We start from the raw sequence: 26,445 nt of genomic DNA, 5'->3' as shown, positions 1-26,445 counted from the left end.
AGTTTATTCATCATGAATAGTACCTTCCTGCAGAAATTATTCAAAACTATTTCCACACTCAAGTCTGTATGAATGCTTGTGACAGATGCCTGCACTGACGAGAAGGGAGAAAAATGTTCGCGTTAACAAAATCTCCTAGCTCATTCTGTTAACATATCAGCACCCTCTCCGCCGGTAGAATCTTGAGATATCTGGAGATCCTCCAACATTTCTGCAAGGCTAATCCGGGGAACTCCCTCGTCGTCTGTGTCGCTCTCCACTGGAACAACTGGATCTACAGAACCAAAAGACAATGTTAAGGCCTCCACATATAAAATGACTTCCCCCTATAAATACGTAATGAAACGACGCCTCTCTTTCTGTATCTGCACAGAACCTTGTATATTATATTGGGAAACCTGTACGTGAATTTTTATTAGAGGTATTTAAAACAAGAAAGTAGATTCCTTTGAAATGGGGCGTTGGAGGAGAGTGTTACGGATACTGTGGACTGCCAAAAAACAAAACAAATCAGTGGGTTGTAGATCAAATCAAGCCTCAACTGACCCTAGAAGCTAAAATGACTAAACTGAGGCTATCCTATTTTGGTCACATTATAAGACTAAGAGTCACTGGAAAAGACAGTCATGCTGGGAAAAGTTGAGGGCAACAGGAAAAGAGGAAGACCCAACAAGAGATGGATTGACTGTATAAAGAAAGCCACAGCCCTCAATTTGCAAGAGCTGAGCAAGGCTGTCAAAAGATACATTTTGGAGGACTTTCATTCATAGCGTCATGAGTTGGAAGCGACTTGACGGCACTTCACACACACACACTTCCTCTTTCAACACTATAGTATGTATGAGGATTTTTAAAATTTTGTTTTTTAAATTAAATGTTGTGAACTAGTTGGACTTTCCCCTAACCGTTTAAGGTTTCTTAGAGAGGGATGTGAATTAGTGATCAAGGATGTGTTAAAGCACAAAGTTGGTCTGATGCCTCATATACAAAGAAGGAAAACAAAACCACTGTTACAAGCAGGTGCCTCTTGTGTTTTCTTGCACTTCCTTCTCCTAAAACTGGCTTAGAGCATTTAGCTCCAAGGGCCAGAAAACAGGCTACTTACAGAATCTCTTCATATTCAATACCAATTGTGCATTGCAGACACCACAGTGGAGATACACAGAGAGAGTGTATTAAAATACACAGAACAGAGCCCACGCTATTTCAGATGAGCAACTTACTTTTAAAAATATTGACATTTTTTCTAATGGCCTCATCTTCTTCAAGATCTTCCAGGAAGTCCTGGTACTGCCTGTAAAAGAATCATATTGGGAATAAAGACATTAATCCTAATTTTTTTTTCCTTTAGGAATAATGCAAACGTTAGGCCCTTAAACACAAAAATCTGTGGGACTACCCAACAAACCAATACTCAACTCCTGCTGAAGGTTTGGGAGGACATATGCTACAAATCTAAGCAGAGTTACACCCTTTCAAATCCTGTGGTTTCAATGGATTTAGAAAGGTGTGACTCTGTTTGGGATTATACTGATAATCGGTTTCAAGAACTCAGGATTAGGACATGCTTAAACTACTTTAACTAAAGCAATCAAATTCTGTGACATTGCATATGTAGAGCATATCAGGACAGGCCCATAGGCAATCCTAACCATCACCCACACGTTCACCCAACAAAGTCCATAATATTCTAGAGCTGAAAGACCAGCCCTCGCCTACACTTTGCAACACGCCTATGAATTCAATTACTACTTGACTGGCTACCCTGTTTAGAGAAAAGAATCCACCTATTACACTGCCCAATTTACAACGGATAACAGGTGGACACACAGAAGCACGGAGGTAACCTCCTGCAGAACAAGGTACAAAGCAAGCACATTTTAGCACGTGCAGCTATAGACAACAAAAAACCTTCGGAAGTGCCAGGAAGCAACATCAGGGGAAGGTCCCGGCCTCTCTGCCCTGTTGTTGGTCCTCCAGAGTAGCTGGTTGGTCAATGTGTGACTCAGGACACTGCACTAGATGAGTCTGATCCAGATTGGTTCTTGTGTACCAATTTGCCTTAGGTTTCTTTCACAACAGGAATTCTCTTAGAACTTCAGCCTTTGTCCGTCTTCCAAAGTCAAGCCAGGGCAAATCCCTGATTCTCAAAGTCCTCATGGGAGACTATAACACTGAACTTAGTGGAACCAGACTAAAAGTTCTAACATCCTACACTGAATCTTCAAATGATTTTGAAACTAAATGAGATTCTGGTACCCACAGGACTATACTTGGAACCTTAGTGGTTCATAATATAAACCACCTTGTGATTAAGGAAGTAAGAAAAGCCAGCTGGATCAGGCCAAAGGTCCATTATCCTGTTCCACAAAGTGGCCAACCAGCTGCCCTGGAGGGCTAAACTAATAGAACACAGAGGCAAAGGCCCTCTTCTGATGTTGGCTCTCAGCACTGGTGTTCAGACATCTGCTGCCTCTGTATATGGAGGTTCACTTTAGTCACCATGGCTAGTAGCCATTGATGGACCTCTCTCTCTAACCCCCTTTTAATGCTATCTGTGCTCGTGGTCATCACTACCTCCGCTGGCAGTGAATTCCACAGTTCACTTATTCGTAACTTCTTTAGTTGTTCAAAGGTGTTAATGGTACAAAAGGGTCCTTACCTAAAACTATGTCAAATCCTGAATCAAGAAAGTGAATGTATCCTACACTTAAATAAACGTCCAGCTAGATTTAATATTTGACAGGGATTTATATAGGTTCATTTGACTTTGACATATCATCTTGTCCTCCACCCACCCAATTTCATGAAGTCCACGCTGTCATCTTCAGTTTTTTAAAAATGAGAATATTCCAGGTCTTTCACGGTTTCAATATTTTTAAAAGAGATATCCACTGGAAACCTGCTGTTATACCACCATGGGAATTCTGGTATTATCCTGAACAGTGCATGGAAAATTCTAAAAAAAAATCCCCTTTCTCAGCAACCTTATTTTGCTTATGAACAATTCCAACATTTCAGGCTTGTAAGGCAGGGAAACAGAGAGATAACCCGAACCTTTCATCATCTGTATCCATGCCTTCTCGGTCTCTGTCTAGTTCTTTCAATTTCCAGTTCCTGCGACGCTGGCGCTTTGTGCGGTCGTAGCTCTTCTTGATTAGCACCTAGGGATGGAAGGGATGGGGAACTGACATCAGGCCAGAAATACCACTGGCAGAACGTGCACAGCGATCTCTTCGCACCTGGACCTAAATTCATATTTGTGAACGCCTTCACCGAAGCAACAAAAGTGTTACAATATTACAAATCACCATTAGAGGGCAGCACAGAAACTACGGTTTCGTTTTGCTTCCAGAACAAAAACAAAGAGAATATGGTTTTCACTTCCACTGATATAGTATCTGCTACTAGTAATTAATACACAGTGCCTGACTTCTTGTAAAACAGACCTGCACTATTACTCTTGGGTTACCAACTGGCTGTGCGTGTATCAGGTTCCAAAAGAGACAACCTCTTATCTATCTAAAGCCAATTGTATCAAAAATAGCACCGGGTGTAATTATATTATATTATATTTTAAAATAAATTTAAAATACAGTATCGAGGAAAAACGGGAAGTATACCACTTAACATTTAATTACACTAAACATCACCACTATTGTCTAAGCAATCTGGGACATCAGGGTTTACCCATCCTTGCTCCTGGAAGGGCTGTAGCTCAGTGGTAGAGCATCTGCTTCGGCATGCAGAAGGTCCCAGTTTCAATCCCTGGCATCTCCAGTTAAAGGGACTTAGGCAAGTGGGTGATGTGAAAGACCCCTGCCTGAGACCCTGGAGAGCCACTGCCGGTCTGAGTAGACAATGCTGACTTTGATAGACCAACGGTTTCATTCAGTATAAGGCAGCTTCATGTGTTCAATAACCAAGCACATTTTGGGAATCTTGCTGAGCTGGAAAGACCCCAAAGGACTTCCTTTGTCCACCAGGGCATGCACATGAACCAGAAGTGACCTAGTCCCTGTCCTGAGGACTTAGAATTTATTTAGGACAAGACAGCGATGGGCGATTGACCTGATAGTAGAGCAGCAAAGATGGATTACAGGACAGACAACAGTAGAGGAAGACTAGATAAGGGGGCGGGCTGTAGATTTATGCTATTTATAGTCTGCCTTTCTCTCTGGGACTCAAGGTGGATGACAAGGTGGATAAGTCAATACAATCAACAGGGTGGGATGGAAAAATTACATAGTACAGACTAGACACAGTGGCATAGTTTGTCAGCAAGTGTGGTGAGCCAGCGTGGTGTAGTGGTCAGGAGCGGCGGACTCTAATCTGATGAACTGGGTTTGGTTCCCCTTTCCTACACAGGAAGCCAGCTGGGTGACCTTGGGCTAGTCACAGTTCTCTCTGAACTCTCTCAGCTCCACCTACCTCACAAGGTGTCTGCTGTGGGGAGAGGAAGGGAAGGAGACTGTAAGCCGGTTTGATTCTCCTTAAAATCCAGAGAAAGTCGGCATATAAAAACCAACTCTTTTTCTCCTATAGCCTACAATCCCTTTACCCCAAGCTTTTTCCTCCTGAACTATATTCTGACAGAGCAGCCCTATTTCCTTTCAAAAGGCCTTCTTGAATAATTTGGTTTGTGGTAGTTTGTGGAATTCCAGGAGAACGGAGCCTTCCTGACATCAGGCAGGCCATTCTACAAAGTGGACGTCACAACAGAGAATGCATGTGTGCAGGCATGTGCAGGGTGGCACCCGGAGAAAGCCCTGCTCAGATGAGCGAAGCTGTCCTGGTGGAGCATTGAGGGACAGGTGGTCCCACAGATATGAGGGACCAAGGCCATGAAGGGCTTGGTATGTGACAGCCAGTACCTTAAATTCAGCTCGGTAACTGATGAGCAACCAATGGAGTGATTGCAGAGGGGCAGTGATGTGCATGCTCCATCTGGCTCCCGATAATAACCGATCTGCAGCATTCTGTACCAACTGGAGGCTCTGAATTAACTTTGAGGAGAGACCTATGTTGAGTACATTACAGTAGTCTCGCCTAGGGGTGTGCATATTGGTTTAGCGAAATAAAAAAAAACCCTGGCAAATACCTTTTTGGTATTTTTTTAAACTATATGAAATTTGGCAACAATAAAGGGAGCCAAAAAAGAAGCTCACAAATAATGCCGATTTTTCCTGGCATTATTTGGGGCTGCTTAGTCTAGTCTCAATGTTACCATGTCATAGTGTTTCTTGAAAGGCTTTGTTAAGCAAACAGCCTCTTTGGAGAAACCTGAAGGAGAAGCTAGTGGCATACGTGCCAGCGGCTGATTAATAGCTTTAAGCGGGATTAATAGGTTTGCGTGGGATGAAATGTGCAAGGTCAGGAATACAAGAGTGTCAGACAGCTTACAGGAAATCCAATTTCTAAAATCAGATGCAAGGAAAACCGTTTCATGCTACCGAAGAAGTTAAGATTCCATTGCCTGAATCCAACTATCCCAGGTTCTGCTAATGGAGGAATATTCCTTTGACACAACTCCTGCTTCAGCATAAGAGGTGTGTCCCTCCTGTGAAAGGCTCCAGGATTGACGCCACCATGCTTATTGCCAACTCCTGACCGTTACATTAATGAGTTTATAAACTTGCTTGAACAGTGCCCGAGTGCTTAAGGAACGAAATGGCAGAGCCTTACCACATCAGGAACTGTCTGGGGATTCATCTTATTTGCAAATTCATCATTTAGGTTGCAATTTGCCAAGTCAAATCTAAAAACAAAGATATAAAGAACAAAGTGTTTCATTAACTGAATCAGCATATCAACATGGAGACTTACAGCACTTTTAAGAGGTGAGGAATCATAGAAGAAAATGTAAAACAGGCTGGTCCAGGGATTACATGCATAAAGCAAATGTCTACTTTAAATACACCAAAGTAACAACAATTCTAACAAGAACAGAGACTTATCCCACCCAGAAACATCCCATGTCCTTCCTATTTGGGCTGGCATTTAAGCCCTGTTCACATATTAGAGTGAACATACGTGTGTTCATCTGTTTGTAAAGAAGAGCCAATGTGCGTTGCCTTTACAAATGCAGATGTGGACCAGCAACAGGATAAATGTGAGATCTAAAGCACACATTCAGTTGTACAAGCATGAAATGAAACTTGAGAGTTACTCAATGCACAGATTAAAAAAAAAATCAAGCATACACCATACGTGGATCGTACGTGTGTTCATTTGTAACTTCAGAACAGGGCTAAAGTGAACTTCAAGAAAGCTGTGATTTGGATTTACTGAGGCATTTATACATCTATTTTTATGGCCTGGTTTCAAATACGCTGTATTGCACCTCAAGGCTCTGCGATGGCAGCCGCAGTCCACAGGTCCACATATTTCCTTTTTCCTTTTATCCCTTAGAAGCTCTTTGATCAATTGATCTTGAGCAGCATATATCTAGTGTTGGAGGGATATAAGGACTGAAACAAATCTTGCCACTGAAAATGTAGCCTTGGGGTCCCTATCACTTAGTAAAAAAGGCATTATGTCAGTCACAGAGGCATTGGATTTGTATATTAAAAGGGGGGAAATATAGTGCGATCGAAGTTCCTCGTAAAAGCGGCATTCCAAAAGGGCATGGGCTAATGAGTCAATACAGCCAGAAGAGCAAGGGCAGATCCTGTCTGAGTATGGTATATTCAGAATTCTGCCCTGCATTACCATAGAAGGGTTAGCATTCAATCTAGCCAAGCAAAAAGCTCTACAGAGACGAGGAGTTGTTAGATAATATGTATAGGCAGGCAGACCATGTGGAGGGGGTATTCCGAAGAACTGGGATGAACAGACACGACGAGCACGAAAAGTAGTGCTGTTATAATCGAGCTCTTTAATGCGCTTTTTAATTTTGGCAAAAGCTTCAGTTTTCCCAAGATCTGATAACATATCCTGCGAGAAGCCCAACAACGCCAGTTTCTCATCTAAGATTTTTTGCCATGAGGATTTAAAAGGGACAACGGTCCACATATTTGGACTGGGCTTACTAGGAAGCCATTGCTTGGATCTTGTGGCCCACAAAGTCTATTCACCCGCCACAGCATTAGGATAAAGAGAGGATTCTTGTTTCATTTCAAGTGGGGATTTTGCAAAATATCCACAGAAATCAATTCATTTGTTACAATGCCCTGTTGCTCACACCAATCCATAAGCACACTACTAAGTCCAGAAAGAGAATAGCAAAGTATTCTATTGCCTGCAGCTCAGCAGGAATTCCTAAGAGCTCTACCTCCTTCAGTGCTCCTTGCCATTAACCTCCTCTGCATGAACTGTCATGGGGAGGAGGGATCAGATAGGGAGAGGTGAGGCATAACTGGGCAGGAAAAGGAGGGCACAGAGCAGGAAAGGTGGTCATTTCCAGATCAGAAAGTGGGGACGGGTTTTACAAAGAAGGCCCTGCATGAGCCAGGATGAAGAGATACAATGCAAAATGTAATCAGCTTGATTAGACATATCAGATAAACACAGAGGGAAGAAATGTAGAAAATTAGCATTTGTCATGGGATAAGAATCCTATGTCCCTGTTCAACCAGGGTGGGGGTGGGATTCCATTGTCCTGAACTTGTTAATGAATTTTAGTTCCGCAATATCATATTGTAATCTCCCTTTGAAGCTTCTATATGGGAGATCAGCTTCTCTTAGGTCAGCAGTGGAATGCCCTGTAAGATTAAAATGTTTTCCCTCTGGTGGTGAGGGAGGGTTTCTGAACTGAAATTAAAGCACCAAAGTTTGCTCCAGAGAGGTCAAGCACCACCAAACTTGGATGAAAACATGCTGTGGCATGTTCTTTCCATTGCTCAGATTTTCTGCCATTGTCATAGAATTCTGCCATTGGCAAGCTGATTTGTGGATCTCTGTCTTAGAAGAAATCTTTCACCAGACATCCATGATAAATATAGATTCTATCTCAAGTTGTCCTTTGAGAAGGTTCAGCACCACAAATCTCTCAACGTTTGTCGGGGAAAGGCCAGGTGGAAGTAAATCATCGTCCCAATTCATAGCTCATATTGGCAAGATCAACAAGCTTCTCCTGTTCCTTTTAACTTATTATCACTAGCTATCCACATCCCATATTGCCCAATAAGTCAGGCATGGCAGTCCATCTGCCCTGAACCTGAGACTCCCCGGTGTGTGTGTGGGGGGGTGTACAGTGCCATGAAGTCGCAGTTGACTTATGGCAACCCCGAAGGGTTTTCAAGGCAAGAGACAAACAGAGGTGGTTCGTGAGTGCCTGCTTTTGTAAAGGGACCCTGGAATTCCTTGGTGGTCTTCCATCCAAATGCTAACCAGGACCGACCATGCTTCGCTTCTGAGATCTGATGAGATCAAGCTAGCCTGGGCCATCCAGGTCAGAACAATTCCCTAGGTTGGCCTCTTATAACTCCGAGTTTCACGGTTCCTCTCTTTGAGAAAACACTTCCATAGAATCATAGAGTTGGAAAGGACCACCAGGATCATCTAGTTCAACCCCCTGCACAATGCAGGAATTTCACAACTACCTCCCCGCCACATACCCCCAGTGACCCCTACTCCATGCCCAGAAGATGGCCAAGATGCCCTCCCTCTTATGATCTGCCTAAGGTCATAGAATCAGGATTGCTGACAGATGGCCATCTAACCTCTGCTAAAAAACCTCCAGGAAAGGAGCACTTACCACCTCCCTAGGAAGCCTGTTCCACTGAGGAACTGCTCTAACTGTTAGAAAATTCTTCCTAATGTCTAGACGGAAACTCTTTTGATTTAATTTCAACCTGTTGGTTCTGGTCAGACCTTCTGGGGCAACAGAAAACAACTTGGCACTCTCCCCTATATGACAGCCCTTCAAGTACTTCCATCAGTGAAGAAAGACATAGGCCCCATCCGAGACAGTTATCAAAAGCAACACACAAGCATCTACTTGAACATCAACTGGAAGGAGTGGAAAAAAGTACAAACCCCAACACAAGGTCGCCAGGATTTAAAAGATGCCCCAGATGAGTGTGACAGAAATACTGCTGGTCTGTATTCAGCTCTGATGTCTTCTGTACCCAGGCTTCGGCAAGTGTATGCTTAGGAAAGACAAAAGGAAAAGCACACACATTTTTTTAAGGTGGCAGGTTAATTATGATCCAAACCAAAACAGCTTTCAAGGTTTGCTTTGTTTTGAGTTTTATTCATGCTTTTCTTCAAACTGCTGAATTTTTACATTTAGAGGCTCTTTTGAAACATTCCTTTTTGGCAGTGATCCTTCCAGCAACATTTGACAGCGTGCCATAATGTGATCTGGCATGCTGCAATGTGTCTGATTTGCCACTGCCCGTTCAGCAAGGCTCAGTATCATGTTGCCATGCTATGACTACCCGGAGATCGATACATGAGATCATCAAATCTATGCACGTCTACATAATTCAGGGGTGTCGGACTCATTTGTTACAAGGGCTGGATATGACATAAATGTCGCTTGGTCAGGCCGAGCCATGCCTCGCCAGCCTAGATCGAGAGTGAAGGGTGGTGGCTGCCATGGTTGGCTTGTGGGCCAGATAAGAGCTCTCAAGGGGCCACATCCAGCCCCTTGACACCCCTGACGTAACTGATACAGGGCACATAATCCCACTGTGTTTAGCTCAGAATATGGGTTAATCTGGTGCAGATTTTTGATCTCCAACATAGACTGCTTCCCTTAGACAAATCTGGAAGTGATTTACCAAAGCTATTGCTGGTATCACTTTGCACCATTTTATCCTGTATACATGAACGGTTTCCCACTTATAACAGCCTTTTTAACAGCAGCAAAGGCTGGACAACGCCTAAATCAGAACAGTCCAATTAAAATCCTAACAGACAAGCTCTTTAAACAGAGCTTTCAGTAATGCAGACACAGCTAGTGGGGATCAAGCTTTTGGGTTCATTCATCCAAATGATAACTATACGGGTGAGTGGCAGGACCTTCTTAATGATGGCACCCAACTGGAAAAACCCCACTCAAACAAAGTGCATTTAAACTAATTCAAAGAGCATACAGCAAAGGCTTATTTGTATCCTGGCCATCTGAGACAGGCTAGTGCTTAGTATGCCAACGGCTCCCAGATTCCAGAGAAGGTCCCAGGGAGGAGGTCAGTGGCAAAGCACCTGCTGGGCTCAAAGAAGGTCCTAGGTTCAATACTCAGCGCCTCCAATTAAAAATGTATTAGGGAGCAGTTGATGTGAAAGACCTCTACCTGAGATCCTGGAGAGATGCTGCCCGTCTGAGTAGACAATACTGACCTTGATGGACCAGTGCTCTGATTCAGTATAAGGCAGCTTCATGTGTCAAATCTGCCTTTGACGCTAGACTGCCGTTACCAGTCTGAACAGGTAATACTTTGCTACATGGAACAATGGTATCAGCCAGCTTCTCATTTGCTTATTTAGATTATTTCTATGCTGCCTCTTCAGAGTCCTGCTCGAGGACACTTATAATTAAAACAATAGTAGAAAAGGGCAAGAGTCCAGTAGCACCTTAAAGACTAACAAAAATATTTTCTGGTAGGGTATGAGCTTTCGTGAGCCACAGCTCACTTCTTCAGATACCTTTTCATTGGATAATGATCTGAAGAAGTGAGCTGTGGCTCACGAAAGCTCATACTCTACCAGAAAATATTTTTGTTAGTCTTTAAGGTGCTACTGGACTCTTGCCCTTTTCTACTACTGCAGACAGACTAACACGGCTACCCACTGTGAATTAAAACAATGTAACAATATAAAACCTGGTCACTGGACATAAACAGCTTAACCTACCTCAGGGGTCTGCAAACTGCGGCTCCCGAGCCGCATGCGGCTCTTTGGCCCATTGAGTGCGGCTCTCCAAACTTGGTTCAGAGCCCCTGCTCTCGCGCCCGCTCGTGCTGGCAGCCGGCTGCGGAGCCGGCGCGCCAGAGAGAGCGAGCGCGTGAGAGCAGGCGAGTGGGCGCACTGTCTCCCCCGCCCACCGTGGAGAATGGCCGGGTCCCCCTTTCCCTTGCCCTCAATGGTTGGGAGGCTAAAGCCTTCCCTCCCCTCTAGCCACGCAATTGCTGGGCGGGCGGCTCGGCAGTTCCTATCAGCTGTTGGGCGGGGCGGGCTTCCTTTGGTAGACCTGGCCTCCGGCTGAGTCCCATTGGGAGGACATGTCTACCCACTGGCTTTCTTGGCAGTAGACCTGGACTCCGAGGAGGGGAAAAAATCCCCCTTCAGAGGCTAGGTCTACCAATTGGCTTCTATGGTCCTCCGGAGGCCAGGTCTACTGCCAAGAAAGCCAATGGGTAGACCTGGCCTCCCAATGGGACTCAGCCGGAGGCCAGGTCTACCAATAGGCTTTTATGGCGGTAGACCAGGCCTCCAGACGAGGACCGGATGGGGAGGGGGAAATGGCAAGGACTTACAATTTAATTTTTATCAATAAATAAGATTACTATTAAGTATGATATCAAGTTTTATTCAGTGTACCTCTAGTTTAATTAAGACTTAAAACTTTAATTAAAGTTTATTAAGTTAATAAACAGTGTACCTACCTATATAGTTTAAGTTTAAGAAATTTGGCTCTCAAAAGAAATCTCAATCGTTGTACTGTTGATATTTGGCTCTTTTGACTAATGAGTATGCCGACCCTTGACCTACCTAACAGGGTTGATGTGAGGATAAAATGCAGGAGCGGAGAATTATGTAAGCCACCTTACATCCCCACTGGGGAGAAAGGTGGGGTATAAATGAAGTAAATAAAATAAGTAAATGTATTCACACGACATGCTGCGGAACTAAACAGCTCGCAAGACAGGAAGAAAGATTTGTCCAAGCTTCTAAAAGGAAACAAAGAAGTAATTCTTACTCTGCTGGATTTCATTCCTGCACCAGCATTTTGCTTTTTGTCATGGGCTTTGCTGATATCCATGACAATAAATTCCTCTAACTGCTTTGGCTGGAACAAGCTGTTGAAAGGATGACGCCAGTAGGTGCTTCCGTCAATTTCGGCAACTGTGAAAGAGCAAGGAACGAACGAACGACGGATTAAGTGCAAGACCTCTGCAAGGCAATCTCTAACTCAGCCAACTTGATGACAACAGGGAAGTCGCCTCGTGTCAATCCTCCATATTTTGGAAAAATTCTGTAAGGACTGAACTGGGACCCAGGAGATACAATCAGTTTTCTTTGCTGCTGCACCTCAGAGGGGGAGGTGCACCTTGGGGAGGGGCTGTGGCTCAGTGGTAGAGCCTCTGCTTGGCATGCACAAGGTCCCAGGTTCAATCCCCGGCATCTCCAGTTAAAGGGACTAGGCAGGTAGGTGATGTGAAAGACCTCTGCCTGAGACCCTGGAGAGCTGCTGCCAGTCTGAGTAGACAATACTGATTTTGATGGACCAGAGGTCTGATTCAGTATAAGGCAACTTCATGTGTTCATGTGCTCTGGCAGAGCTAATGGAACTGTAACTGAAGGCTGTTTTGCTGATTATACTTCTGTTGATTGGAGAGGGCAAAGCGGATTTATGCCAAGGCAGATCATGGCACCATCTAGCTCTGTAGAGCCCGCTTGGACTGGCAGCGGCTCTCCAGGGGTATCATACAGCCCCCGGCTATTTCTGCATGCCGAGCGTGTGCCCTAGCACTAAGCCATGGCCCCTTTCCAGATGTGCTTCTTGAAAATCAGAGGAGCATGCCACGGCAGTAAAATAGGAATGGGCTCTTGTTGTTTTTTGTGTGACTAGGGTAACATGCAGAGGAGGGAAAAATCCAGAAAGAACTTACTCTGTAGCGTATTAGGATCAATAATGTGAATGGTGCTGGTTACCCGGATGCAGACGCAGATTTGGCTCATATTCCCAAGGCTCTGAGCCAGTTTTGGAGACAGACAGACAACGTTGTCCTACATTTTAAAAATGTTTCTATTAATTTCGAACAGTTAGCAGAATTCTTTTTTTGAAAAGCTTTGAAGGCTAGGAAACAATGACCCACTATTGGTACATACAGCAGCCCTTTATGACCCCCTTGCCTCTCTGGCTTGAAAGATTTTTAAAACATTACAAAGAAGATGCAGTGGGGGGGGGAGCTGTTTTTTATGCTTAACACCGTCCTGATTAAATAAGGCCAAACTTGCACGTTCTCCTGCCCAAATGATAAACACTGTGGCTAAAGTTTAAGACTGGAATCCCAAAAGAATCGAGTCCACTTTTGCTCCTTAACATTACATGCAGCAGTTGAATCTTGAGATTTGGGGACATAAAAAGGGGAAACCATCTGGAAAATTTCTTATGCTTTGAATGTTTTTAGGCCATCTCCCCAAAGCTTTGCAATACAGGATTAAACTGGTTGGCCACTGTGTGAACAGACTGCAGGACTTGATGGGCCTTGGTCTGATCCAGCACAGCTTTTCTTATGTTCTTAACTCTGAGAACACAACAAAAATCACACTTTGTAATCCTTTGAAAGAATTCTTCATTATATACTCCTTGAGTGGACAGAGGCATGCAGTATAGTCCAGTTACAGGCTACATCCTACAGAGACTTATTAAATGGTTAATTATCTGCTTTAAGAGGTGTTCTAGGCTGATTCAAGCAGACATATATGGCTTCATTAATCTCAAATACATATATAAAGCTCCTCAATTGATATCACACTGTCACTGGATAACACGGGAAGTTTTATCTGCAGTAGCTGATTCACACACACCCCATCACTGTATGCCACTGTGAACAAGCAATGAATACGCATGTCTGAATAAGGCCTCTGAAACCACATTTTATTATTTATGCTTCTAAGAGCTGTGAAAGTAGAACTAGTGAAATGTAAACCAACAATTCATTTAGGAGGTAGTCCTCAAACTCCTTTAAAAAAATTTTTTGGGACTCCTAACAAATAAAATCATGACGTACCTTGCATATAGGGACAATCTCCATAGAAAAAGTACTTTTGTAGTTGTAAGTATTGTTATGAATGTCATGAGAGATCAAACGCTGGGATGATTTAGACCTAGAAATTTCCAAAAAAACAAAAACAAATCCAGTCAATAGAATGCATATTAATAAAGTCAACTGGAAATTCTACTGTAAAAAGCAAAGCTCTTGGGGGGGGGGATCCACCCCCTAGAACCTTCAGATGTCACAACACAAACTGGATGAGACAAATTAAAACATAAAATGACTGATGAAGTAGGAAACTGAAAACATTTCTGTTGCTTCATAAACTGTTCCTATGATTTCAAAGTGTGTGGAAGGGGTGACCTGAAGGGGAGGGGTGAAGTCCAAAAAGAGTCAATTTTCTGAGTCTAAGAAAAATAATTCTCTTTCTCAGGGTGGGAGTGGAGGACATACACAGGGAAGGAAAACAGCATTTCAAGAGTCTAGCAGCTGCTTTGAGAAATGGGTGGGTTTTGCCCTGGCAAAGAATTGTCACTTGTCCAGAATGGATTTAAGTGTGCATGAGGGGTGGAGCAAATGCACAATGCTATCCTGCTTAGATATGGGCAAAAGGAAGCTCAGGACAAACTGTGGCTTTGTCTTAATATTGTTGCTCCACAAAAAGAGGGAAAAATATCCAACCAACAAAGATTGGTTTTACCCTAAGATGTTGAACTTAAAATGAAGTATGATGCAATGTACAAATGAACCAATTCAATTATGTGCACAAAAATGTAATACAGGTGGAATATCCCTTAACCAAAATGCTTGGGACCAGAAGTGTTCCATATTTTGGATCTTACTGTATTTTGGAATATTTGCATATACATAATGAGATATCTTGGGGATGGGACCCAAGTCTAAACACGAAATGCATTTATGTTTTATATACACCTTATACCAATATCAAAACATACCTTATAGCCTGAAGGTAATTTTTATACAACATTTTAAATAATTTTGTGCATGTGGGGAACCTGCTGTTGTCACAACCTGCCTGCACACATGCCATTTTATTACCCTTTGTGGGCGCTCAAAAAGTTTTGGATTTCGGAGTATTTTGGATATCAGATTTCTGGACAAGGGATACTCAACCTGTACCAGTATTTTAATGTGTTAACAAATGAAAAAAAGGTAACAAATGTGCATATTGCTAAGTAAAACAAAACACACTGCCAAATGCGTTTCAGCACAAAGCCTTCATCAATGGCTTAGAACCATAATTAGCACAGTCATATCTAACTCACCCCGTGAAAAAATAATAAGAACCAGTAAGATAACCAAATAAAAAGCTTGAAGTATATTATGAACTCCTTATACACAATCAGGCTTCAATTATTTCTACATATCTGGATATCTCTGGTCCAATTCATAGCATCAATGTGTCTCACTGAGCTAATATTAAACAAATTGATTAATCAATTAAATCAACTGATGAAACAATTTAATGCAGATATTCATATGCATTTATACGGTAGTATAGTTTTGTACTGTATCCATATGTTGGAAGCTGCCCTGAGCCTGGCAGTGCCAGGGAGGGCTGGGTATAAATTAAAAACTTAATAAATAATAATGATTGGCAATTTGTTTTCTTTTACTTAGCACTGTGTGTTACTTTATTGTATGTGCACATTTGTTTCCTGTTTTTTATTTGCTAAATACTGGTGTTATGCTTTGTACACATAATTGAACTGGTTCATTTGTATAATGCATCGTACTTCTTTTTTGTGCTCAACCTTTTTCGTTTTAACCTAATGCTCTGCAGTGGTTTGGGAGTCAGATTATGCATTTAATTTCTTTCCTTAGGTCACAGATTAGTGCCTTGGGCAATAGATCCTGACACTCAGAAGCAAGCGCTTACAAGTGAGCAGTTTAATACAAATGGCCTTATTTCTGTATCACCAGTGGAACGGATGGAAGGAGCTGGTTTGTAATGCACCAGAAATTGGACTAAATTGAAACAGGGAACAAATTCATAAGGGTCTTAGTATCAGCTATGCTGTTTCTATCCCACTGGCTTTAAATGGGACTTAAATACCTTAAGGAAGGAGGTACGCAAAACACTTTGCACTGCTGTATCCTTACCTACAAGGAACTGTACACTGAAGAAAGTCCACCATCTTCTGAGCGTGCTGTTTTGAAGCATAGTAGAAATCCAGGCCATCTGAAAACATGTTGATGGAATTAAAAATGTACGATCTTGAATTCTGAAGATTGGGGGAGTGGATGGCACCAAATAACAGTGTGTGTGGTGGAGGGAAGAATCACTAAACGTATGCCAAAGGATACTGAGGCCAATCACAAAAGTGTTGAGAGGTTGCAAGCCAAGTATCCTCCTACAACAAAGACAACACTTCACAGATGCTCCCTGCAGTTGCCTTTTGGATTTTTCCAAGATTATTTCCCCTTTATTAGCAACATATCCTGTTCATAGTGATTTTTTTCTCCTTCTGTTTACAGCCATTACAAAAAAACAATTTTTCTTCTTCTATGAAAAGCGCAACCCAAAACATTTTTTAAAACGTGTTTTTCTTGGTGGCAGTGAGAGTCAGTTGTGGTGTAATGGTTAAGAGCGGTGGACCCTAATCTGGTGAACCAGGTTGGTTTCCCCACTCCTACACATGAAGCCTGCTGTGTACCCTTGGGCCAGTCACATTTCTCTCAGAACTCTCTCAGCCCCACCTACCTCACAAGGTGCCTGTTGATGGGGGGGGGGGGGGGGAAGGAAGGCAATTGTAAACCTGTTTGAGACTCCTTAAAAGGAAAAGCAGGGATAAAAAGCAACTCTTCTTCCAACTCTTCTTCTTCTTCTACAGGAATGCTTGATGCTGCCCTTCTTCTGAGGCTCTGAACTTCTTGTACAGTTCAGTTCTTGTACAGAAGACCACTGTTAGCTTCTTATAAAAGCAACACAGAAATCCTATGCAATATGCTGTTTATGTGGTGTTTTGCATGGAGAGAATGTTTAAATTATACATGTTTTAAATGTAGACCTTTCCATGCAAAATACGTATAAGCTGTACCAAAGCATCACTTACAAAGCCTGGCAAATAACCTCTGTGTTAATATTTACTGCTACAAAAGTAAACATTCAACTAATACCTATGGCGTTGCATAAAGGTCAGGAAACAGCCTCACTTACCATGGATCTCTTTGATCCGAAGAGTGTTCTGATGAAGCTTATGTTTCAAAATCAACTGCTCCAAGTAGTAGAAAGTCTTTTTATGTACAGTCTAAAATTCAGGACAAAAAAAAGTTTACTAGGCAGACTTTGTGTACGGGGTGGTTTGCCAGTGCCTTCCCCAGTCATCCTCCCTTTACCCCCAGCAAGCAGGGTACTCATTTTACCAACCTCAGAAGGATGGAAGGCTGAGTCAACCTTGAGCCGGCTACCTGAAAACCGACTTCCGTCGGGACTGAACCCTAATTAGCTAATTTAAAATGAGAACAAAATAAACACTGGACAATTCAATTTACATTTCCTACTTTTCAACCAAAATTTCCATACTTTAATAATGGCTCTTAAGCCAAACTCAAAAACAGCTTCTATGTAGACAAGACAAAAACAGCTTCTATGTAGACCCACCCTCCTGCACCTATCACAACTTGCCTTTTAACAGTAAACTTTTGTAGGCACTTGGCTTATACTGCTTTTGGCACAACATGCAAACCTCCTCCTTTGACGAGACAATCTCGCAATTATACCTTCTGTCTGACTTGAACCACTGCTTTCCAGAAGTCCTTAGCTTCAACTCGATGGCAGTCATCACACATTTGAGAATGAACAACATACTCTATCACAAAGACTTGTTGAAGAATTGCACCGTTCATTACCTAGGGAAGAAAAAAGTGTAAGAGTAAGTTTTTTCCTACTAAAAAAACTGGTTCTGGGGAAAAGCTTTTTCTGGTTTATCTTCTCATTCCCCTCACCCCACCCCCAAATTTGCATTCTACATGGTGCACAGAATCTGAAGGACTATTTTCTCCCTATGCATCTGCTTATACTTTTATTTCAGAGTCCTTGCTTTACAGGTTGGAAAAAGGGCCTGCTGAGTAGTAGCACTGTTTGTGTCTCCCCAGAAATATTGTTGGCACCCCCTTTGCCAGCTTTTAGCTTGAAAACAATTTTCTTCTTTCGAATAGATACACTTATGATCCATCTTCTGCTTTTGTCATTCGCTTAACACTGCTTTAGGTGTGTTTTTAATGTCTTCGTGTAAGGCTTCCCTGGGCAAACTTAACTTCTAATAGCCACACGTGGGCTCATCTGCGGATACTTGTATCTGCTGATTGTGCCCACAAGGGGAGAAGAGAGATTCATCACCAAACTTGCCCCCCAAGGTTGCACAAAAATCTTAACCCTCTGCTAAAAAGGTGCAGGGGGTTAACACTCCCCCACATGGAACGCTGCTGCAATGGGGGAGGGGAAGAGGATGGGGAAAAGTGGTGCTGAAGACGTGGCTACATGAAAGAAATCCCCCCACCTTCACTGCTGCTTCTCCCTGCAGTCTGGCTGGTTAGAAGCTGGCAGGAAAGTTTTAAAAGTGCAGCTGAGCCAGCAGTTACAGATACATGTGTGTGTGTGTGAGAGAGAGAAGGATCCTCCTCGCCCACTTGCAAGGCTCCGCAGCTGCAAGTATTTCCCTACATGCATATAAGCCTGGGTGAAGCAATGTGCTCCACTTCAGCCCATAGCAGTGTACACTGCATGCATTAATTGAATGCATGGCTTCATTGTCTCATATTGTAAGTTTTCAAATTGGGTTTGGGAGACTTTCCATTTTATCTTTATGTGCTTTTGTTTACTAATTGTTATTTTATTCATTACACACCTATGTGTCATAAAGGATAATTACCTCATTTCTGATGATAGCTACATTAAGTCCCATGTAACCTGTTGTAAATAAGTTATATGTAATTATTGTGCGGTATGTGTATTAGTTATACTTCTGTTTGTTGTTGAACTTCAAGGTTACAGTCCAAAGGATACTGAAAAGGGGTACTAGCCGGGAGACATGTCACTGTTGTGGTTCTATGTTATATTATCAAATTTTTTGTTTTGCACATAATTTGTATACTGTAATATATGTTTAGCAATTTATCTGAACCTTTGTTGTTACTACTATTTTGAAATTTTTTGCAGTATCTACCAGTTATTAGATAAAATCCTTGTAACCTCTGGTGCTTTGAAATTTTTAATAGAACAGCTGCTGTATCTCCCACAGTGGGGAGAAAAGGGGTGGGGTGAGGTTGCCTGAGAAGGAGTGGGTGAACAGATGATGGGCAAGATTGTCTGAGAAGGGGTGGGGGAGAGATGACTGCCAGATAAGGGGTGGTGGGAGACAGAGGGGGAAGACTGACATAGAAGGGACAAGGGTAGAAAGGGGGGGTGAGGGAAGATTGATAGTGAAGGGGTTGGAACAGAAAAAGAGAGAGGGAAGTTTACTAGAGAAGGGGGGGAAGGGAAGGATGCAAAGGCAGGGGAGATGTCCCCTCCCTACAAGTTTCTTGTGTGTCCCTGCTTGTACTATATTTTCCTGCTTTATCTTTAAGGTGCCATTGGACTTCTGTTTCATTTTTTTCTGCAACAGACTGTACATGCCTACACCAGAAATTATTTTACTGTTACAAATACAGTTTTGCAAACATTACTTTCAAGCTTACTCACCTCTTTTTGTACAGTCAACTTTACTTTAAGTCTTTTGGAGTGTGGTTCAGTCCATACAAATCCTGCTTCGATTAACCGTACCTGGAAATAGGAAATAGTGAGTGTGATTAGTCATCTTTCTAAAACTTAAGACCAGTAAAAGAAATAGCCATGCACAACTGCCATGAGCATCTATGCTCAAGTAACATCACCACTAAGTATGAAAATATAAAGATACTTACGCAATACTCAGTTTCAGAGGGTAGCCACATGTTGGTCTGCAGCAGAACAGCTAGAACTGAGTCCCGTAGCACCTTAGGGACCAACACGATTTTTGGGGTATGAGCTTTCAAGAGTCAAAGTGAAGCGGGTTGTGCTGTTGAAGTGACAGGCTCTTAGAAAGGACCACTTCCTGAGAAGTGATATGTTATCTTATTCAGCCAGTCACCCACTAAGCAGGACTCAACTACTTTACCTACTTTTTAAAAAGCAAGTCTTTTTATTGATGTACTTACAGTAAAAATGTATATATATGTGTATATGCAAGTTACAGTCTTAACATTCATAGACAATGTATGCAGTGACAATGTATTTTACAATGTATGCAGTAAAGCAAGCAAGTTCTACATACTATTTAGTTTTAAAATCCAACTTCAAATTATAACAGTCAAATAAGTCTGATTTAGTTCAAAGTATCTAATTTACAATATCTAGAATAATATATTTATAAAGCCATACATACCAGTAGCCTTCTTCTTGAGACCCTCTGAGAGAGGTCTGAAGATCTAGCCTTTCTGTGCCTGTATTTATACTGTTTCAAGCACAGTTAATGATGCTGATCTTGAAAGGATAAAAATTTCCTTCTTATTGCCCATGCTTCCTTCCCATTACCAAATATGGGCATCCTGTCTATCAGGCTATTTTGCCTAACTATAAACAATCAGTTTTGAGCTTTATGATCACTCTACATATTCAATTTTAACACCATTCTCATCTCCAGCAAAATACGCTTTGATTAAACCTATTCATGAAACAATAGCATCTTGTATACATGTTTAAATCATAAAATACAATTATTGCTTACATTGCATTATTACATCTCAGTCAGCCTATCATACCATCTGGATAGCTGCTTGTTGTTGTATGAAAATATTCACTCATGAGGATTAAAATGTCATGAGGTTTAAACCTCCTTTCCCCAGCTGGCAATGAGTCATAGAGTGAGAAGGAAAAAGTTACATCTGTGCTGACATTGCAATTGTAAAAGCACAAGTCTCTAACAATGAATATCCAGGCTTTTCTGTCTTAGAAACCTCTGCTTTGTTCTGTTTGCAGTTCAGTTTGTGTAGTTTGTATGTGTAATTTTAGGTTTTACAATGAATAATTGCTGCATATGTACAACACAATCCCATAGTTCATGCGCTGATATGTCAAAGCCTGTGACAAAAGCTCCCTTCATCAGGAGCTTTGACTCTTGAAAGCTTCTATCCCCAAAATCTCAGTCATCTCCAAGGTGCTACTGAACTCAATTCCAGCGGTATACACTCAATAGTTTAACATTTCAGGAAATGTATACAACAGCAAAGATAAATACACATAATGACCACAATCATGAAAGATGCTTTAAAATTAACGTAGGAACCTAAGAAAAGCCATGCTGGATGAGACCAAAGCCCATCAAGTCCAGCAGTTTGTTCATAAAGTGGCCAACCAGGTGCCTCTAGGAAGCCCACAAACAAGACAACTGCAGCAGCATTGTCCTGCCTGTGTTCCACGGCACCTAATATATTCGGTATGCTCCTCTGATCCTGGAGAGAACAGGCATGAATCATGACTAGTATGCATTTTGTCTAGTAGCCATGGATAGCCCTCTCCTCCATGAACATGTCCAGTCCCCTTAAAGCCTTCCAAGTCAGCAGCCATCACCACATCCTGGGGCAGGGAGTTCCACATTTTAACTTTGCGTTGTGTGAAAAAATACTTCCTTTTATCTGTTTTGAATCTGTCGCCCTCCAGCTTCAGCAGATGACTTTGTGTTCTGGTATCATGAGACAGGGAGAAAAGCTTCTCCCTGTCCACTCTCTCTATACCAAGCCTACTTTTATAGACCTCGATCTTATCTCCCCTTAACAACCTTCTTCCAAAGCTAAGCAGCCCTAAGTGCTTTAACCATTCCTCATAGGGCATTTACACGGATTGGGAACACTGACTTTTTCCCCTTCTGAAGCACAGCCAGAAATTACTTTTAAAGTGTCACTCATGCACTGCTGTGATGACCTACCAAAAATCTTCTAAGCCCATGTCAAAAGTATATACTGCAAAAGTGCAAAAGTAACTCTTCACATCAACCACCACTCTGTATTAATTTGAACTTCTAAATGAAATGTCTATCGGGCAAATACACACAGGACAATTTTGCTTATTTATGTGAATACTGCTCCAGCCCTATCTCAGATATTGAGGAAGAGCTACAACGTATTTCAAAATGTAGTTAGTTCTCTCAAATCAAGCGGGCCCCACAGATCCTGGAGGTAAGTAGAATCTTTCTGAGCCTACCATGAGCTCAACAAAAAAGGCCAGTTATGGTATTCAGACTCCTTAAGATGCACCAATATCTTTGTGCCATTTCTCTTTTGTGATAATTAGAACAATTAATGCATGATACAAGCATACTTCTGGGGGAAAATTTTTCTTCCCTGTTTTTCAGGACCTGAAAGAAGGGTGCTTGGGACAAACTGCTGCTTTTATTCTTATTATCCTTTTGAAAGAACCTACGTCAGTGAATATACATGGAGGCTCCCTCAGCATCAAGCCATTATAGGCTTACCAGCTCACCATGCAAAATGGATCACATGCTTTTGCCCCCAAAATCTTGGGGGTCAGTGTGGATACAAATTATATAATTGGTGTTTATTGGGTTTTAAAACATCACACATGTGACTGCTTGCTGAGTGAAGGGATTTCAAACAGCCTCAGCATGAAAATTGGCTTCTGTTATCTCTCATCATGTACAGTGTCAAACATTTCACATAAAACTTAATATAAGCATAGCAGACTTCGTCTTTTTAAAACAAGGATTCAGAACTTCAGCACTAACCTTGCTGAGGGAAGCTTTTATTTTTTTAAGGCACAATGATAGAAGTTCTCTTGATTCCAAGGCGCATTGCACCCAAGTTCCCGGAGGCTGAAGATACCTGAAATAAGCAAACAAGCAACATATGAAACTGCCATCAAAATACCTTACTATGGCCCTTTCACTGAGAAACTGACATTCACTGGACAGTGATTTACATCTTGGTAGTTTCAAATTAACATCACATCAGAGGATAAAAGTCATTAACAATGAAAAAGATTGATAATCTGCACATGTAGAGCTGCAGATGAACTTCTGCATAACATGCAGCCAAGCAACAGCTAGCCCATGTAAAACAGACCAGCTCTTAAGGAATACCCCAAACCTCAGTTAATACTGATAAACTCCTGAATTCTGTAAACGCATTCGATAGTTTAAGTTTATTATACAGGATTGGATCCTGACTAACTTTTCTGCTAACAGAAGGAATTTCCATCAGTGGAATAGAACTCTCCTGCCTCACCTTTCCAGGCCACTGATGTCCATGAAATGGTGGTCTTAGGGGAGAAACTGTGGCTCAGCGGTAGAGCATCTGCTTTGGCATGTAGAAGGTCCCAGGTTCAATCCCTGGCAACTCTAGTTAAAGGGACTAGGCAAGTAGGTGATGTGAAATACCTTTACCTGAGCGCAGCTGCCGGTCTGAGTAGACAATACTGATTTTGATGGACCAAAGATCTGATTCAGTATAAGGCAGCTTTATGTGTTCAGGAGAATTGTGAGGAGGGTCTACAATGGGAGGGCAGGAAAATCAGCCCCTTTGCATTAGTGGAAAGTTTAGCCGAGATCCAAAACCCTCACCCCAATAAAGGTTTTCAGCGTTAATGTGAATTAGTTATAGGTCCTTATTTCAGACAGCTGCTCATACAGATCCATCATGGTAATACAGATCCATCACTTGGTATAGATGGTAAGGATCTAGGGCACAACATGCCAGTCCCATTAGTGGAAGCTAGGCTTATATAGAAGAGGTTCCTCATGGATGGGGCAACTGGACATACTAAACACTCCACAAGGGAAGTGGCTGGGAAGAGTGTGTCTGCCAATTACTTCTCTAAAGAAGAGTTGGGTTTTATATGCCGATTTTCTCTATGTTTTAAGGGGAATCAAATTGGCTTACAATCCCATTCCCTTACTCTCCACACAACAGACACCTTGTGAGGTAGGTGGGGCTGAGAGAGTTCAGAGAACTGTGACCAGCTGGCTTCATGTGAAGGAGTGGGGAAACCATCCTGGTTCACCAGATTAGAGTCCACTGCTCTTAACCACTACACCACTGCCGTGTGCAACAGGGGAGAAGCTTGGCCTCCAATCAGTCATGTCCTTGGAGATCTCAAGTTAAGGTGATAAGTGGCAAAAAAGACACAAGTGTGATGTGTATGGTCCCCCGCCTTCCGTATTGGTGCGTCATATAAAAACAATTTTAAAACGATCCTCTTAAAAGTGCTGGAAAAAATTGGTACCTTTCACACTGCTTGCAGAAGTGAACAATGACCTGCTTAGGGATTCCTTCAGTGATGTCCACCTGGGTCCGTAAACACACCACACACATGTTAGCTGGGTTTGGTGGGATCGCAGTGCCACACTGGCAGCACAGGCTGGAATACAGAAAACAAAGCTACGATTAAAACAAAGCACATCTTCCCTTCAAGTAATAAAAAAAATAGTGGAGAATAAAGGTTATTTCCAGGCACAAAACAAAATAAGAACGCAGCAAGTCAGCTTGGCTTCAGACAAACTGAATGAAGACGGATTTCTACTGCTCCTTCTAGAAAAATACATAATGATAAGAGTTGGTATCTTCAGCACATTAATAGCTCTGAAGTTAAATTGACTGAGATGGATATAACAAAATACTTTCAAAGCATTTTTTCAGGATAAACAAGGTCTAAGCATTATGAATGGTGGTGGAGGAAAGTGCCGTCAAGTCACAGCTGTCTTATGGTGACCCCTGTAGGGTTTTCAGGGGAAAGACGTTTGGAGGTGGTCTGCCATTGTTTGCCTCTGCGAGGGCTGAGAGAGTTCTGAGAGAACTGTGACTGGCCCAAGGTCACCCAAGCAGGCTTCATGTGGAAGAGTGGGGAATTGAACCCGGTTCTCCAGATTAGAGCCCTGCCACTCTTAACCACTACATTGGCTCTCTGAATGGTAGTAAAACAAAAATTAAAACAAAATTTCTGGCAGGGACTCACAGCTCACTTCCTCATGAAAACTCATACAATGCCAGAAATTTTGTTAGACTTTAAGGTGCTACTGGACTCTTGCTCTTTTCTATGGGTAAGATCTTAAGATGAGCATTTTTTTATTAGATCAATGGTCCATCAGCATCCTGTTTCCCAAGTGGTCAACCAGATGCCCGAGAAAGACCACAAGCAGGGGCAAAGAAGCCAAATCCTTTCCTTAATTGCTGCTCCACAGCAATTGGTTCACAGTGATGCTACCTATGAATATGGAAGCTCTATTCAGCCATGATGGCTAATAGCCACAGTCAGACCTATCCTCCCATGAATTTGTTCGTATAAACTCTCAGAGCACTCAATAAGAACTCTCAGAGTCAGAGCAGGTGTACCAGATGGGAGAGTTTGGATCTCACAGACAGCGACACTCACATGTTTCCCTGGCTGAGACTTGCGGGCTCCTTCATGTATTCCATCTTCTCTCCCACTTGTGACTCCTGAGAGACAGGTGCATATAGAGACACCTAGGCAGCAAAAATCATACATTAGAGTACAACTGAAACCAAAAGAAATAAAGCTGTATTTTAATAGAAGTGCTGGAAGATAATGGTGTACACAACAGTGCCACTGAAAGTTTGGTTTCAGTCAGTCACTGGAACAGTGCCGGTGAGAGGGCCGAGCTTGAACAAGCAGTTCACTTTAGAAGAAAATTACTGTTTTCAGTGTTTCTGAAAGGATTCAATTAGGAATGGACAGCGACGGATGTATATTTAATATACTGCATAGTATTTTGATATACGAGGGGCGAATGCCCCATGTAGGCTTGATAGGAATGACAAAAAGAATGAAGGATCTATAATACTGAGGAGGAAGCAGATCACATACAGAGTTCTCAGAGCTGCTTCAAAAGGGGCAGAACACCCATGGAGCACCTCAGTGTAAGGAATAACATGCACCCTGCACGCAGGTAAGAGGGACACATACAAGTAAGTTTCAGAAGTGTACAGATCACAGTCCACATGTGGGCGATTGTCCTGTGAAACGTTCCATATTTTATCTATTTTTCAACATATATTGTTCACCTCTCTCAAAAATAGGGTTGCCAACCTCTAGGTACTAGCTGGAGATCTGCTATTACAACTGATCTCCAGCCAATAGAGATCAGTTCACCTGGGGAAAATGGCCACTTTGAAAATTGGACTCTATGGCATTGAAGTCCCTCCCCTCCCAAACCCCACCCTCCTCAGGCTCCACCCCAAAAACCTCCAGTTGGTGACAAATAGGGACCTGGCAACCCAACTTAAAAAACCTTATTATATCCAGTTTCTTTCATGAAACTCAAGATGGCGATTGGGCTCCATCTCAGCAGGCCCGGTATCCTGCTGCCATCAGCAAACATACTGAATCACTTCCCTTCAAAACCATTTAGTGGGGCAAAGTCCTGAATGCATATTGTCGAAGGCTTTCACGGTCAGAGTTAATTGGTTCTTGTAGGTTATCCGGGCTGTGTAACCGTGGTCTTGGAATTTTCTTTCCTGACGTTTCGCCAGCAACTGTGGCAGG

At 42.3% G+C, this 26,445-nt stretch overlaps 1 protein-coding gene across 1 annotated transcript; it reads right to left on the bottom strand.

Moving 5' to 3' along the window:
- Positions 1–108: 108 nt before the first annotated feature.
- NMD3 (NMD3 ribosome export adaptor) lies at positions 109–25,377 on the bottom strand. Its single transcript, XM_056849621.1, has 15 exons — positions 25,315–25,377; positions 24,169–24,303; positions 22,673–22,769; positions 19,597–19,677; positions 17,634–17,762; positions 17,071–17,161; positions 16,014–16,092; positions 13,905–14,001; positions 12,780–12,897; positions 11,867–12,012; positions 8,980–9,092; positions 5,686–5,758; positions 3,058–3,164; positions 1,224–1,294; positions 109–274 (listed from the first exon to the last, which is right to left on the bottom strand). Exons 1-15 carry the CDS (start codon positions 25,356–25,358, stop codon positions 141–143), a joined length of 1,515 nt encoding a protein of 504 aa, XP_056705599.1. The 5' UTR covers positions 25,359–25,377; the 3' UTR covers positions 109–140.
- Positions 25,378–26,445: the final 1,068 nt, after the last annotated feature.

The sequence above is a fragment of the Euleptes europaea genome, chromosome 5 (assembly GCF_029931775.1).
Source record: "Euleptes europaea isolate rEulEur1 chromosome 5, rEulEur1.hap1, whole genome shotgun sequence".
NCBI lineage: Eukaryota > Metazoa > Chordata > Lepidosauria > Squamata > Sphaerodactylidae > Euleptes > Euleptes europaea.
Note: the sequence above shows the minus strand (reverse complement) of the source record. Positions and strands in the feature narration are given on the sequence as shown.

Bases quoted from the DNA above. Each gene is read 5' to 3' on its own strand.
- NMD3 (XM_056849621.1), bottom strand. From the start codon at position 25,358: ATGGAATACATGAAGGAGCCCGCAAGTCTCAGCCAGGGAAACAT. The intron at 3,165-5,685 runs GTAAGGCTCTGC...TTCCATCCCTAG, and splicing joins CCCAGACAGTTCCTGATGTG to GTGCTAATCAAGAAGAGCTA. The intron at 1,295-3,057 runs GTTCGGGTTATC...ATTCTTTTACAG, and splicing joins ATGGATACAGATGATGAAAG to GCAGTACCAGGACTTCCTGG.